The sequence below is a fragment of the Scylla paramamosain genome, chromosome 13 (genome assembly GCF_035594125.1).
Source record: "Scylla paramamosain isolate STU-SP2022 chromosome 13, ASM3559412v1, whole genome shotgun sequence".
Lineage (NCBI taxonomy): Eukaryota > Metazoa > Arthropoda > Malacostraca > Decapoda > Portunidae > Scylla > Scylla paramamosain.
The window spans coordinates 272,607-285,000 of record NC_087163.1 but is presented as its reverse complement, the minus strand read 5'-3'; the positions used below and the strand labels follow the sequence as shown (position 1 = coordinate 285,000).

Sequence of the window (12,394 nt, the reverse complement as noted above, 5' to 3'; positions counted from 1 at the left end):
GTGAGAGGCGTGCGGCTACTGCCTGAGCTGGACGCACCGGCGCACGTGGGCAACGGGTGGCAATGGGGAGAGAAGGAGGGGTTGGGAAACCTGGCCGTTTGCGTCAACCAGGTGAGTCTCCTTTACCGTACTGTCAATCTTTGTGAAATCTCCTGTGTCGCCTCGCCTTGTAGGCTGTGTGGTCTGCCTTTCTCTTGTACAACGTTTATCTCTTTACTTCGGTTCGATGGGTGTTGATCGCTTGTATGCTAGCTTATAGTGTAGCACAGGGCTGCTCCAGCCCCAGCCGAGGCTCGGTAAGGAATGCCTGGTTGTCACAGATGGCGCAGCATTGTCACTGCCCGCTGCGCAGCTCATCTATCACCCATGCACACGAGAGTACTTATCATGACACTGATATTGTGAGCTGATAAAGAAACAAGCACTAAAAGGGGATAAACTCTTAATCCTCTCTGGATAACACTGCCCGGCTTGCCCGAACACCGCAAAAGAAATAATTTCACGCACCAAATATCATAGTACTGTTAGGATAACAAAAATGCGGCATGCTTACATGTCATCCTTTGGAAAGCGACTCTAAAGCAGTTGTGGATGAGTGTCTTTCCTTTGTCCTGCACATAACGCAGGGACCTTCAGAAGGCTCCCGTTGAAGTGACACGAGTTTTCAAGGGTATTTTTACAGTAGTTATAACAGATTAACAATTCACTATTAATAAGAGAAACACTATTAAGAACCCGGCTAATCATCACCGTGCCCTATAAAAAAAGTCGTGGTGAGAGATCAGAGCGTTGCTGAACGCGGGTCTCTCTCCTCTGCTCAGCTGTCAGCCTCAGATGTAAAGATTGTCCAGTCGAGGTGGGCGCCCTCATGTACTGGACGGAGAAAATAAGAAATTGCCAGATATTCTTTTGTACGTAGGATTTTAAACTTTTTTTTTTTTCTTTTCATATAGTTTATGGTCTTGCCCTAAACCATCCCCATCCTCAGTCAGTGACTCGTCCACCAAGGGGTCACGCCACTCAAGCTTTCCTACTGTTCACCCGAGGCCACCATACCCTGGCTCACTTTCCTTGTTTTGAACGATATTTACATTTCTATACCTGTGCCCATTGTACTGACGTGTAATCCTGACAGCTTCTTGGGGCTTCCCTTATTTTCTTGCGTTGTCATGGAACATCAGCATTACTATACGTATAGCAGTGAGTGAAGTTTGCAGTGTTGTTTTGTCTTCTTTCGCTGTTTCCTTAGAGATAGGTGTTGGCGCCATGTACGAATCTCCTCCACTTGTTTCTGTCCCTTTCATCTTCCTCTGACTTCCGTTTTTTTGCAGTTCTACCACAATTCCATCCCTCCATTTCACACTCTGTCATCTCTTTCATTTTCTTCCTTGTACTTGTTTTGGAGCGTATTTACGCTTCGACACCCATGCCCATTATGCTAACGCGTGGGACTGACGGCTTCCTGCATCCTCCCTTACTTTCTTATGTTGTTATGACACATCAACATGATTGTATAGCACTGGGTGAAACTTGCTGTGTTGAGTTGCGCAGAATGGCTAAAAACGATGTAAGGGATGCGTAATAACTTTTACGAGAGGAGATTCAAGTCGTTAAGTATATATTCGCGAGAAACGTGGGTTAATAGACATGACGGAGGTATGTAAGTGGTATAAGTGATGTAGCAAGGGTCTACACAAGATTCTTAACAAGAGACGACGAGAAGTAACGGGCTCAAGTTTGATAAAGTTGCATTTCAAAAGAGATAAGAACAAAGTGGAATAGACTCAGTAATCAGGCTATTACTGAGTGTGACTCAGTGTAATGAGTCATTAAGGAGATTTAAAAGGAAATAAATTTATGGACAGGGATTGTTTGTTTCATACAGAGACTGATATGTGTATGCATGATGGCTTCTTGCAGCTTCCCTTGCTTGCTCATGTTCTTATGTTCTTGTGTGTGTGTGTGTGTGTGTGTGTGTGTGTGTGTGTGTGTGTGTGTGTGTGTGTGTGTGTGTGTGTGTGTGGTCAATAAGCTATTTAACTCTCTCTCTCTCTCTCTCTCTCTCTCTCTCTCTCTCTCTCTCTCTCTCTCTCTCTCTCTCTCTCTCTCTCTCTCTCTCTCTCTCTCTCTCTCTATATATATATATATATATATACATATATATACATAAACACACACACACACATAGCAGTCCACATAGCAGTCCATTTAACTATCTTCCTATCTATCCACCTATCCACCTATCTATATATCTACGTATCTATCTGTCTATCTATTTATCTACGTAGCTATCAAGCAATAAATTTATCACTCTACGTATCTATATATCTATCTATCGGTGTAACAAGTCTCTCTCTTTCTGTGCTTGGCAGGAACCGTGGCAAGATTTCTGCGTGGAGCCGCCGTGTGGTCAGCTGAATCTCGCCAACCCCGAGATGTACAACGTGCTGAGCTCGCTGTACCACGAGATGTTTAACATGTTCTTACCGCTCGACATGTTCCACTTTGGAGGGGACGAGGTGAGGTGAAGTGTGGCCGTGCTTGTGTGTGGCAAGTATTCAGAGATCATCAGCCGAGTTTTCAAGAGTCTCTCCTGTTAGTAATGCAGAAATCTTGTTAATTTGTCACTAGATCTATAGCAACACTATTAAAACCCGTGTGTAGCTTCAACTAGAACCTTTTGAAAGTAGCGGAGGTGCGGCACAGAAGTGTTTGAGAATACGGTCCTGTGTGTGGTGGCGTGGTGGATGCATTGGGAAGGAAGATATATAAGGACCATATTCTGAAACACTTCTGCACTCCATCTAGACTATACATACTTTCAAGACTCTCGTTAAAGATACACGGATCTTTAAGTGTGATTTTACGATTCTAGTGACAGATTAACAAGATTTTAATATTATTAAGAGAGAAACATCTTTGAGAACACTGCTTATCATCTCTGTGACGGAGTTACACGGGTTTTAAATGGTACCTTTATGGTTCTAATGAGATATTAGCGAGATTTCTACATTATTAAGAGGAAAAACACTCTTGAGAACCCAGCTAATCATCTTTGTGGCCTTTGAAAATAATCGTGGTGAGAGAGCAAAGCGTTTCAGAATACTAGCCTAAGTATGAAAAACCACTTACTAGTACAAACCATGTGGGAGGACGCGAGAGGTGGAATGGGAAGGGCTGGTGAAAGATGGTTATCAGAAGGTAAAGGTATAGGAATAAGTGAAAGAAGGAGAGCCAGAGGAAGACAAAGGAAGAAGTTCATAAAGACCTTGATGGAAAACCTAAGCTGGAAAATAATGGATCTGATCAGCGTGGCGGAGAAAAGAGAGGGGCGGCACTCTAGGGTCGGTGCCGTCACGTGACAAACGCTCCGGTAAAGTAAGGTAGGGTAAAGATGCAACTCATAGAATTACGAAGGATCAGAAAACGCAACAGATTTCAGATCCATCCTAGGCAGTTTGATTACACCATTTGGAGCATCACAGTCCTCACTCGTACCGTAGTAGTAGTAGTAGTAGTAGTAGTAGTTGTAGTAGTAGTAGTAGTAGTGGTAGTAGTAGTAGTAGTAGTAGTAGTAGTAGTAGTAGTAGTAGTAGTAGTAGTAGTAGTAGTAGTATGAATAGTAATAGCAGTACGAGTAGTAGTAGCAGTAGCAGCAGCAACAGTAGTAGTAGTAGTAGTAGTAGTAGTAGTAGTAGTAGTAGTAGTAGTAGTAGTAGTAGTAGTAGTAGCAGTAGTTGTAGTAGTAGTAGTAGTAGTGGTAGTAGTGGTAGTAGTAGTAGTAGTAGTAGTAGTAATAGTAGTAGTAGTATGAATAGTAATAGCAGTGCGAGTAGTAGTAGCAGTAGCAACAGTAGTAGTAGTAGTAGTAGTAGTAGTAGTAGTAGTAGTAGTAGTAGTAGTAGCAGCAGCAGCAGCAGTAGCAGCAGTAGTAGTAATACTCACTTTGGTCTTTCGCTCTTCGGGAAAATAACACGATCATAATTGCCTCTCTCAGGTGAACATTAACTGCTGGAATTCAACCCAGGAGATCTTTGACTGGATGACGGAGAACCACTACGGAGTGGACGAGGCGGCCTACCACGAGCAGTGGGCCGTGTTCCAGGAGAAGGCGCGCGAGTTGCTTCTGAAGGCGTCGGGGCACGATGACATTCAAGGGATACTGTTCACCTCGGGACTGACGGCGCCGGAACACGTCGAATCTTACGTGAACAAATCCAACTACATCATTCAGATCTGGTCGACTGAGGACGACCCCATCATCGGCGACCTGCTGAACCTTGGCTACCGGGTCATCTTCAGCAACTACGACGCCTGGTACCTGGACTGCGGCATGGGGGCCTGGGTGGGAGAGGGCAACAACTGGTGTAGCCCCTACAAAGGCTGGCAGACCGTCTACATGAACAACCCCTACGAGATTGCCAAGACCCAGACCGGATCCACCCACGAAGACCTCATCCTAGGAGGCGAGGCGGCGCTGTGGACCGAGCAGGCAGACGACGCCGTGATTGACTCCAAGGTTAGAGATAGTGTATGTGTGTGTGTGTGTGTGTGTGTGTGTGTGTGTGTGTGTGTGTGTGTTCGATCTTTAATGAGAGTGGTTCGGATGGACGCTACTCTGTTATTTTATTGTTCACTCTGCCAGCGGAGAGCTCACTATTTCTGTGCGTTATTTCAACACCACACACTGAGTTCATTGTCTTGTGGAGAGAGAGAGAAAGAGAGAGAGAGAGAGAGAGAGAGAGAGAGAGAGAGAGAGAGAGAGAGAGAGAGAGAGAGAGAGAGAGAGAGAGAGAGAGAGAGAGAGAGAGAGAGAGAGAGAGAGTAAATTTATAACATTATAGTCAATTAATATAACATTAATTTTTTATACTGCGTCAGTTTGTGTAATATTTCTACAGCCACTTTGAGTTAATTGTCTTGTCGCGAAAAAAATGTGAAATAACAATTAATATAATAATAACTTGCCTCATAAAGCATCATTATTTGTGTAATGACTTATTTGACTTATCCATACCAATTGTAGTTTATAAATTGGTAGATTTATATTCTTACAAATTTATTTGTTCTGTCATCAGCTGTGGCCCCGCGGTGCCGCCCTGGCGGAGCGGTTATGGACCAACCCTGAGGGCGAATGGTACGGCGCCGAGACTTCCTTCATCCACCACCGGCAGCGTCTGGTGAAGCGCGGCATCCAAGCTGAGCGCATCCAGCCGCAGTGGTGCCACCAGAACGAAGGCCTCTGCTACATGTAGACCGCGTTCGCATTACCATCACAAGTACTACTGAGAAAACTGTAATCTGGTAGACGCCTGAGTGATGAAAATGTGAAACTACTTTTTTTATTACTTGAAGATTAACACTTTTCTATGCTGCCAAAATAGTTCACTAGTTTATTATTATTTTTTTTTTTTTTCACGTATTCCTTATACAAGGCAGGTTAAACCTGAGTCTTCCCAATAGTACCAGAGCGGGAACAGTAGAAAAAAGAAAAAAAAAACACACAGCTAACTCCAGACCGTGTTCACATTGCCGTCACAAGTACCAGAGCAGGAACAGTAAAGTCTACTGCCTCTTGTTACGTGTTGACATTCAGCACCATAAGCACTGGAGCTGGAAGTGAAGAAACTAGACTCATCATAAAAAAGAAATACTATATATTCCCCGGATACCGACATTGTGTAAAATTTTCTTGTGGTTTAGCTCAGTTATGGAAGAATAAAAAATACGATATATTCTAACTTGGTTTTTATGTGCCTTCATATGACAAGGATTGCAATACAATAGTAAAACTGCAATGCTGTGTTACAGACTACAAGATAATTATTTATTTATTTATTTTTATTTTTTTTAATGTAAGAGGGACTCTGGCCAAGGGCAACTAAAAAAAAATAGAAAGACCGAAAAAAAAAGCTCACTAAAGGTGCTGGTCACTTCCACTCAGGTGAAGAAAAATACCTTTTGAATATCGCATATTTATTATGAGAAAATAGAGGTCTGCATGAACTGGCTCTGGCCAACACAACACCTGCACGGGCCTGCTCGCCTCACCCCAGCCACCGCCACGCTGCCACGCCGCCAGCCAGTCTGTGGGGTGGCCGCTAACAGAGCACCACCATCGCCTCCGCCAGCGTGTTGTCTAATGATCATGTGTCCCTCAGGCAAGTTTCTCCTCCTACTGCACGTACTTCCTCTTCCTCATCCTTCTCTTGCCCTATACCTCCCTCCTAACATTCCTTCAATCTTTCCATAAGTAAATGAATAGATAGATAAAAACAAATGGACGTAGATTTTATAAAAAGCTCTCACATCACCCTTATCCTCACCATCATCACCTCCCCCTCACTCATCCTCGTCTTCACCTCATCTAACTCTTATCTCCCCTCACTTCACCCTCACCTTATTCTTAACTCGTCCTCACCTTACCTCACCCTACCTTCATCTCACCCTCATTCTCACTGCACTTTACCCTCACTCTCTGGTCACCCTCGACTCATCATCATCACTTCACTCTCATCTTTACCCTCGTCATCACTCAGCGGCAGGAAACAAATAGTGACCACCGGCCAATATTTTCCTCGCTACTCGAACTCAATTCATAAGTAAAGTCATCGTAAATAAAGAGAAAAGAATAATGATGATGACCTTGATGCTCATGACGATGATGATTGATGATAATAATAATAACAATAATAATAATGATGGTGATAATAAAAAATACACGGAAATAATTAAACTGAACTTCAAAAGCGTAATCAATTAAGCATGAAAAATTAAGACATGCATTACTTAAAAACCACGCCACTGGCTCATGACTTCTGGGGAAATAGGAAAACAAGGAAATAATTACAAAGCTTCGTGACTGAGGGGTGGACGTCCCTCCTTCCTTCTTCATTCAGCCATACATTCCGCCAGGGCGCTGAGACGCGTCACGCTTTTGCTTCCATGGATTCAATCTGATGTGATAAATTGTACGGCCGCCTTTGTTGTTTGGCCAGAACACTCCCGTGCTTCTCACCAATCCTCGAGTCACCACGGCTCACTCGGTGACTTTGTAACAAGTTCGTAAAATTTACCCCTGTTCCAGCCCACCTGAGTCAGGGGATCCGAACTGTGCGGCGCCTTGAGGTTCCCCCGCGGCAGAGTAATGATGCCTTCACGGTCATCTGGGCGACCCTCGAGCAAGGCAGAGACTAACACACTATTCCAGCCAACAGGAGAGGCAGGGGCCATGCAAAGCCAGGGAGTGATGGGGAGGAGCGGAGACACCGCAGGTCACTACTGTGCTGCTCACACTAAAACAGGCCGCACCCTGACCCTTGTCAGGAGGCCAGGCGTAGTGCACCAGCCTATCCCACCAAAAGGTGCTGCGGGCACGACTACACTATTGCTACAAGCTTCATAAGTGATCGAGGGAATCATATATACGTATATCCTGACAGTGAGTGTGCAGGCATCAGCCAGGCCAGGATGCCGAGGAGACTACGGGGACTGCATCACTATGCCGCTCGTCACGCGGACCGCCCGGCTTTGCAACCACCAGGACCAGTGTTCTGAAAATCTTCCCGCTCTGTCTCCACGACTGTTTCCAAAGGCCACAGAGATTATTAGATGGGTTCTCAAGAGTGTCTCTCCTGTTAGTAATGTAGAAATCTTGTTAATCTGTCACTAGAACCGTAGAACACTTGAAAATCCTTGTAATATCAGCTAGAGCCTTTTGAGAGTAGTGGAGGTGCGATGCAGAAATGTTTCAAAATGTGGTCCCGGGACAAGAGTGAGGATCAGGACAGGGACAGGCAGCCAATACTGAAGGGTCGCCTCAAGATGCAGAAACGTAACCATGAAAACATGATCACTGTCACCCGCTGTCCCATATCGCCGCTCAAGGTAGCTGCTGGCGAGCAGCTCCAGGACCCGTATTCTGAAACACTTCGCTCTCACTCCGACTATTCTCAAAAGCCGCAGAGATGATCAGCGCGGTTCGTAAGTGTTTCTCATGTTCATGATATAGAAATCTTGTTAATATGTCACTGGAACCATAGAAACATCCTTGAAAACCAGTGTCACTTCAACAAGAGCGTTTTGATAGTGGAAGTGCGGCGAGGAAGTGTTTCAGAATATGGTCCCAAAACTATGGGTTCATTACGAGCGACGCAAGTGACGGGAGGACCACAAAGCTGCCAGGTGTACTGCACTGGCAGGGAGCAGAGGCGCGCCGGACTGCCGTGCCTAACAATTATCTGGATTAAAGGAGCGAACAGGAGAGTTGTGAGCCATTACTGCACTGTGGGGTCTGTGGCGCGAATTCTGAAACTCTCTACTCTCTCACCACGACTATTTTCAAAGGCCTAGTTCTCAAGAGTGTTTATCCTGTTAATAATGTAGAAATCTTGTTAATCTGTCATTAAAACCATAAAATACCCTTAAGAACCCGTATAACTTTAACTAGACCCTTTTAAAAGTAGTGGAGGTGCGACGCAGAAGTGTTTCAGTATACGGTCCTTTACATAGCCGGGAATACAACGGCGCGACATTAAGGGATAAAGAGTGCCTTCTAGTACATTAGACACAAGACAGACAGACAGACAGACAGACAGAGAGAGAGAGAGAGAGAGAGAGAGAGAGAGAGAGAGAGAGAGAGAGAGAGAGAGAGAGAGAGAGAGAGAGAGAGAGAGAGAGAGAGAGAGAAATCGTACAATTGAACTCACAGAAATATTCAAGATGACTATAACCATTTCAGTAGCTAAGAGGTGACAAGTAAGGAAGAATGATGAAGTCTCCCACACAAGTAGAACAGAGTGAATACACAGAATACTTGGGGCCAAGACTCGGAGAGGTAAATTACGTACGTTTATCGTAGTGATGAAGGAAGTAATGCACGTGTTTACACCGTCTTGATATAGTACAGGCACACCGACACACACTCACACGGGGTATAATGTAAAGGTAAGATATGTTTATGGAATATATAGTTCAGAATAAAACTGATGGCCGTGAAAGAGACGCCTTTGGAACCTCGCTCCTGCAAACAACACACCCAAAGAGAGAGAGAGAGAGAGAGAGAGAGAGAGAGAGAGAGAGAGAGAGAGAGAGAGAGAGAGAGAGAGAGAGAGAGAGAGAGAGAGAGAGAGAGAGAGAGAGAGAGTTGTGTATAATTTCTTGTACACATTAGGGCTATTTTGTAAGACAGCAGCACAACAAGAAGATTCAATTGGCACCACTGCAGCACACAAGACCCGGACGAGCAGGGACTATCAGAGACTATCAGGGGCTGTCAGCGGGGGCAGTGTTGTGTGCAGAGGAGGGCGGTGAGGCCTTCATCCCGTTAGCCACACGTGAAGATACTATGTCGAGATCGTCAAGCGGCCACAGAAAAGAGGTGTTATCCTTGAAGGCTGGGCTGCGTCACGCAGAGCTCCGAGCCGCCTCCCTACTCAGTCTTCTGGCCCGCCACGCTCTTGTCCACAGGCGCCTCTCTCTTCGTCGTTGCTTTGGAGGCTTGGAACAAACTACTGATGGGCTTCATTGCAGACCCGCCCATCACGGAAGAGGCGCGCATCGGGAAAGAAGCCTCACTGGACAGCCTAAAGCTCGAGCCGCCAATCACAGGGCCAGGAGCAGCAGGGAGTTCAGACTCGCCCAAACTGTCCACTAAAGAGTTCACCATCACGTCTGTGGACATTGGAACACGTGTAGCATTACTATGGACAAGGGGGAAGTTTCTTTAATCTCTTCAGTATTTGAAGAGTGACTGGGAATCTGTTCCAAGAATGACCATTTTTTAATACGAATCTATACTTCAAAATCTAAAGTGAAGCTAATTTTCTTACAGTCTTCAGTATTCCGGGAATGACTTGAAGCTCTTAATACGAATATGTACTTCAAAACCAAGATGAAATTAATATGTTTCATCCCTTCAGCGATTTAAGAATGACAATGTTTTTAATACGAATCTGTACTTCAAAAACCTAGATGAAGTTAAGTTGGTCCCATTCTTCAGTAATCCAAGAAGGACAAGTTTTCAATACGAATCTGTACTGTACCTCAAAACTTAAATGAAGTCAGGTTTATCCCATTCTTCAGTTTAGTAATACGAATGCGTATCTCAAAACCTAGGTTCAACTAAGTTTGCTTTATCTTTTTAAGAATGACCGTGTTGGATAGCAGGAAAGGGAGGAGAAAATGACATTGTTGGAAGGCAAGGGCGGAGAAAATGCTCACTCACCCAGCAGTTTCTTCTCCACCTGCGGGGAGATTGCGCCCCTCGCCACCTCCTTCTCCAGCAGCGCCGCCACCTCCTGCAGGGCGCGCTCTGACCCCTCGTCCCCACCTGCAGACGTATTTGTTTTTATGTGCAGTGCTTATAGTATGGTCAAACTATTTATCTATCTACCTATCTATCTACCCATCTACCTATCTATCTATCTACGCCACTTGTACACCATCAGTAGAGGTACAAGTACTCCACTATTTAGTACACCACACTGCGTCAATAAGTCACATGACAACATCTATCACCCCCTTTCTCTCTCTCTCTCTCTCTCTCTCTCTCTCTCTCTCTCTCTCTCTCTCTCTCTCTCTCTCTCTCTCTCTCTCTCTCTCTCTCTCTCTTAGGCCTCACCTCTGTGCATGGCCTGCTTAAAGATGATCTTGGCCAGCTGGTAGATGACTTCCTCCAGCGAGTACTGCGTATACTGGTCGTCTTGGCCACGCAAGCGCTCCATCAGGCCCTCATAGTCAGGCTCCGGCGCCAACATGCCCTCGGGGTCCCCCAGGTTCATCTCCGTCAGAGGCAGAGCTGGGAAGGGCAAGGGAAAAGTGAAAGAGAGAGAGAGAGAGAGAGAGAGAGAGAGAGAGAGAGAGAGAGAGAGAGAGAGAGAGAGAGAGAGAGAGAGAGAGAGAGAGAGAGAGAGAGAGAGAGAGAGAGAGAGAGAGAGAGAGAGAGAAAGTTTGGGCAAGGTCAACAAAAAGTCATAAAAAGGCCCATTGAAGGTGCCAGTCCCCAAAGGTTATCCAAAACTTGAGAAGTGTCTTGAAACTTCCCTCTTGAAGCTGTTCAAGGGCAGGAGGAAATACACAAGCAGTCAGGGAGTTCCAGAGCCTTACTCTAAGGGACAAGGGACATCAAGCTTTACTCTCAGGGACACAGGACATCAAGCCTTGCTCTCAGATACACACGAGGAGCAACAAGAACAACTGGAAGACAATACTCACGCAGGCTGTTCTTCTTAACCACGGCTGCTAGATCTGCCTGGGACTCCATCTGCGGGATCAAACAAGCCAATCACTACTTAAACTGCGACACAAGCCACCCACGCCCCACTATGGCGAAGGCAGTACAGTAGTGCCAGATGATGTTATTATAACCGTAAAAACTTATAACCGCCACGAAAATATGAATGTGAGGACTGTAAATTGTTAATGTCTACCTTCAATGAACACTGACAAAAGTCTAATCAGTGGAATATTATAGTATTTTGATTACTGTCGTCTTCGTCCTCCACTTGGCCTCCCCCTTCTCCTGCCTGGCCTTCTCTGTTGTCGCCCCGCCCACTGGTTCCCTCCCCTCCCCGTCCGTTGGTTCATTCACGCCCTCCCCACTGGTTCTTCCCCGTCCCACCTACTGCTTTCATCCTCGCCGTGCTCGCTGGTTCCTCACCACCCCCGCTCCCTGGTCTTTCCCCGCCCCGCTCGCTGCTTCCCTCCCCGCCACGCCCGTTGGTTCCTCCTCGCCTCACCACACTCACCTTCTCTTCGTCGGCGTCCTGCTGGGTGAGGTAGCGCAAGTGTTCCCGGATGCTGTGAAGGTAACTCAGCGCTTCCTCTGCCGTCATCTGGGAACAAGGTAACGATTACTCTCTCTCTCTCTCTCTCTCTCTCTCTCTCTCTCTCTCTCTCTCTCTCTCTCTCTCTCTCTCTCTCTCTCAATAATCAATTATGAAATCTTTGTAAATAGTTTTAGAAATGCTATTGCTTAATTAATTTGCCAACACAAATTTTCTCCATTTTTTCTCCCTCACTTTTTAATTTTCTCAGCCTCACGACTACTTTTTTGCTCAAAACGTTAATTATTATTATTATTATTATTATTATTATTATTATTATTATTATTATTATTATTATTATCATTATTATTGTTGTTGTTATTATTATTATTATTATTTACGACACACACACACACACACACACACACACACACACACACACACACACACACACACACACACACTCACCAGGCCCTCAGCGATGAGCTCCTGGATGGCCAGCGTGACCCGCTCCTCGTCCCCCGTCTTGTAGATATATAACGCCAGGTCCAGGGGAGAGTAGCGCACGCCCGATCCCTGCTGGGCACAGAGAGAGGGAGGGAGAGAGAGAGAGCGAAAGGGATTTAGTA

The 12,394-nt window shown here is 45.5% G+C and overlaps 2 protein-coding genes across 3 annotated transcripts in view; one reads left to right on the top strand and one right to left on the bottom strand.

The window, feature by feature from the left end:
* The window catches only part of LOC135106238 (chitooligosaccharidolytic beta-N-acetylglucosaminidase-like), an 8,910-nt gene extending 3,172 nt beyond the window's left edge, over nt 1–5,738 (top strand). For both annotated transcript variants that reach the window (XM_064015026.1, XM_064015027.1), the window contains exons 3-6: nt 1–111; nt 2,373–2,519; nt 3,998–4,519; nt 5,079–5,738. The exon at nt 1–111 is cut by the window's left edge and continues 814 nt beyond it. In XM_064015026.1, coding sequence (XP_063871096.1) covers nt 1–111; nt 2,373–2,519; nt 3,998–4,519; nt 5,079–5,255 — 957 coding nt within the window. In that variant the 3' untranslated portion in view covers nt 5,256–5,738. The remainder of the gene's footprint in view (nt 112–2,372; nt 2,520–3,997; nt 4,520–5,078) is intronic.
* Nucleotides 5,739–5,959: 221 nt separating this feature from the next.
* Nucleotides 5,960–12,374, bottom strand: LOC135106239 (uncharacterized). The gene is made up of 6 exons (XM_064015028.1): nt 12,234–12,374; nt 11,748–11,834; nt 11,215–11,263; nt 10,622–10,798; nt 10,226–10,330; nt 5,960–9,672 (listed from the first exon to the last, which is right to left on the bottom strand). The coding sequence occupies exons 2-6, from the start codon at nt 11,832–11,834 to the stop codon at nt 9,431–9,433; spliced, it is 660 nt and encodes a 219-aa protein (XP_063871098.1). The 5' UTR covers nt 12,234–12,374; the 3' UTR covers nt 5,960–9,430.
* Between the last annotated feature and the right edge of the window lie 20 nt (nt 12,375–12,394).